Source organism: Sinocyclocheilus anshuiensis, unplaced genomic scaffold (assembly GCF_001515605.1).
Source record: "Sinocyclocheilus anshuiensis isolate Anshui unplaced genomic scaffold, SAMN03320099.WGS_v1.1 scaffold426, whole genome shotgun sequence".
Classification (NCBI taxonomy): domain Eukaryota; kingdom Metazoa; phylum Chordata; class Actinopteri; order Cypriniformes; family Cyprinidae; genus Sinocyclocheilus; species Sinocyclocheilus anshuiensis.
In genome coordinates this window covers 822,068-824,815 of record NW_015542362.1, presented here as the reverse complement: position 1 = coordinate 824,815, position 2,748 = coordinate 822,068, and the positions used below count along the sequence as shown (strand labels likewise).

Sequence of the window (2,748 nt, the reverse complement as noted above, 5' to 3'; positions counted from 1 at the left end):
ATCGGCCAATACCGAACCCTAGGTATCGGAATCGGTATCGGAGGCGAAAAAGGCGGATCGGAGCATCCCTATTAATGAGTGTATGACAACCAGAAAAGGAATGGTTTTGTCTTCATTGGGATTAAGGTTGAATGCTTAGGGACATTTGAAAAAATGTAATAAAAAATAATAAAAAAATGGTTTTCTGCCATTTGGAAACGGCCAGACTAGAATAGCAACACAGTAGCAAACGATAAACAATAAAATTAACAAAAAATAAATAATTAAACCAAAGTTTGACCAATTAGAGTAACGTTAGGCTAAAACATGTAAATATGATATCTGGATCATTGTCAGATGAGCCGTCAGATGCTGAGACGACCCAGGACGCATAACTTACCATCAGACTCTCCATCACTCATGGCATTTAGTGTTTCTAATACCTACCTTCCATAAATCGTCTTTTTTTAGTAATTTTGACTTTATTTATGAAACTGATAACTGCTAAATCAGTGAGTGAAAGGCGTTGCCTAGAAATGTACAATGTTAAAACATAAGCGGCAATGAAATGACAGCGCGAAAATACATGCATTATATAGGTGGGTAAATTTGACCCGCTGGCGCTTATAGGTATAAATGCCCCGTTTTTTGATCTGGTTTTATCTAAATAATTTTTAACAACACTGGATTGTAAATTACATAATTTTAGTAAAAGTCAATGACTGGGAGACTTGAATGTGTTATTTTAAATCTGTTATGTACATTTGAAAAACAGCCACGGGTAAAATTTACCCCGTGGCGGTTCTAGTGTTAAATGCTACAAGTGAATTTAGGCACCACGGCATTGATTGCTTTATCTGATTTTGGAGCTTAATTTGTTTTTATAATGTTTCAGTCAAGATTTAAAACAGAAATACTGTGATACTATATTGTAAATTGTGTAATACTGCTGAATCAGTATGATTGTGTTTATTGTGATGTTACTGATGTTTGTGTTTGTTATGTATAGGAAAGATCTCTGACGTAGTGACTGTCCACCCACGTGCCATGTTCATTCCACGAGAGGGTTGGACTTTCCTCTCTGCAGGTGAGTGTCTTTGAAAAGCAAAACTCTTTCCAAAACCTTTATTTGATGTGCCATTTTGTTTTTAGGGGTTTGTGCTGTAATGTGCACAGCACTAATGCTGTGTTTAGGACAGGTACTTGATGTGTCCTGTTTGTCTGGGTATGTGTTTGTTTGTTCTGACAGCACTGAGCGTGTGTGAGGTGTGTCAGTGTGTTTTTATATAACGGTGTCACAGCAAGGACAGTGTAACCTGCAGCAGAAGAGGCCAGCCTTCAGACCCCATGGCAATAGCATAATCACAATGTTGGAAACAGCCCGTTCTGGCCCACAATCTCATCTGCTGGCCAGACAGCAAAGTTACACAAATCCCCTAAACTCTCTGTGTGCATGAGAGAGAGAGATGGAGATACAAGGAAGTAATGCGAGATCACTTCATTGTTTTTTGTCTCTTTGATATTTTTCAGCCTCGGGTACTCATTCATTTTATATGTTTGCTGACATGTGCATATTTAGTGTGTATGGGGGGTGGTTCAGTAGCAGTGTGAGTTCCTGTCCCTGCGCTGGCCTTGTCACATCCAATTGTGCAGTGTGCAAAGGAGAACAGAGAGAGGCTAGAATGAGGACAAAGTCATCCCTCGTTCCCTGCTTGTCTGGTGGCCTCTAAAGCACAGACTGAACTCTATTTTATCCCCTGCATCTCTCCTGAAACCTCTCTCCTGAGCCTTCAGCTCAAACCATAATATTTCACTTTATCCTTTTATATCAGGGTCTTTTTAACTAAACCATCATTCCCACAAGGCCTTGCAACCTTTTTTTCTTAATAGCTGCATCAGTCAATACCACCTTTCAATAATTTGTTTTTTCTGGAAGCCCTCGTTTCACTTCCTGAGGAGAGAGGTGAAGCAAACACTGAACTACAGAGCCACAGCATATTGAGGGTTTTTTCCCATTTTGTTTAAGGTATTTAAATATTTATTGTTTTATTATTATTTTTTATTTACTTTTATGAAGGTAGAGTGAGAGGAAATGGAAAAAATGGGTGAAATTAAATGGAAACAGGATGGATTTCCTATGAGAACCACAATTTAACTATCTGTGATAATTAAGATTTTTACATTTAAGCCTGTGCAATATGAAAACAAGCTAGCTTAGACTCATCTTTATAAATTAATGTATTTGCTGGTTGCATTGTTATTATTAGGGATTTTCACACAGCTTTAGTTCCAGAACTAAATGTACAGTACTAAAGTAATGGGACGATTTTGCGCGAACTATTTCCCAGTACAGTTCTGGTACTATGAAAAGGTTCCCGCGGTGCGAAAGGCCCTATTAAGTAATCAAATCAAATCAAAGTTTATTTATAGAGCACTTTTTTAAAACAACAATTGTTCACCAAAGTGCTGTACAAGCGTAATCAAAATAAAACAATTTTACACACCGCAAAAATAACAGATATTAACACTAACAAAATACATAAAACAGCTCTCATACGGAATTAAATGCCAGAGAGGTTGTATTAAATCAGAAAGGTAACTTGGTGCCAGTCCATTAAATGACTTATAAACTAAAACTAAAACCTTAAAATCAATTCTAAAACGAACTGGAAGCCAATGAAGGGAAGCCAGTATGGGTGTAATTTGTTTGTGCTTGCACGTCCCTGTTAAAGGGGTCATATGATGCTGCTAAAAAGAACATTATTTGGT

General features: G+C 37.4%; 1 protein-coding gene across 1 annotated transcript in view; it reads left to right on the top strand.

The window, feature by feature from the left end:
• LOC107691978 (DNA polymerase nu-like) overlaps positions 1-2,748 on the top strand; it is a 59,101-nt gene that overhangs the window by 37,993 nt on the left and 18,360 nt on the right. The window contains exon 16 of the mRNA XM_016490852.1: positions 989-1,066. Coding sequence (XP_016346338.1) covers positions 989-1,066 — 78 coding nt within the window. The remainder of the gene's footprint in view (positions 1-988; positions 1,067-2,748) is intronic.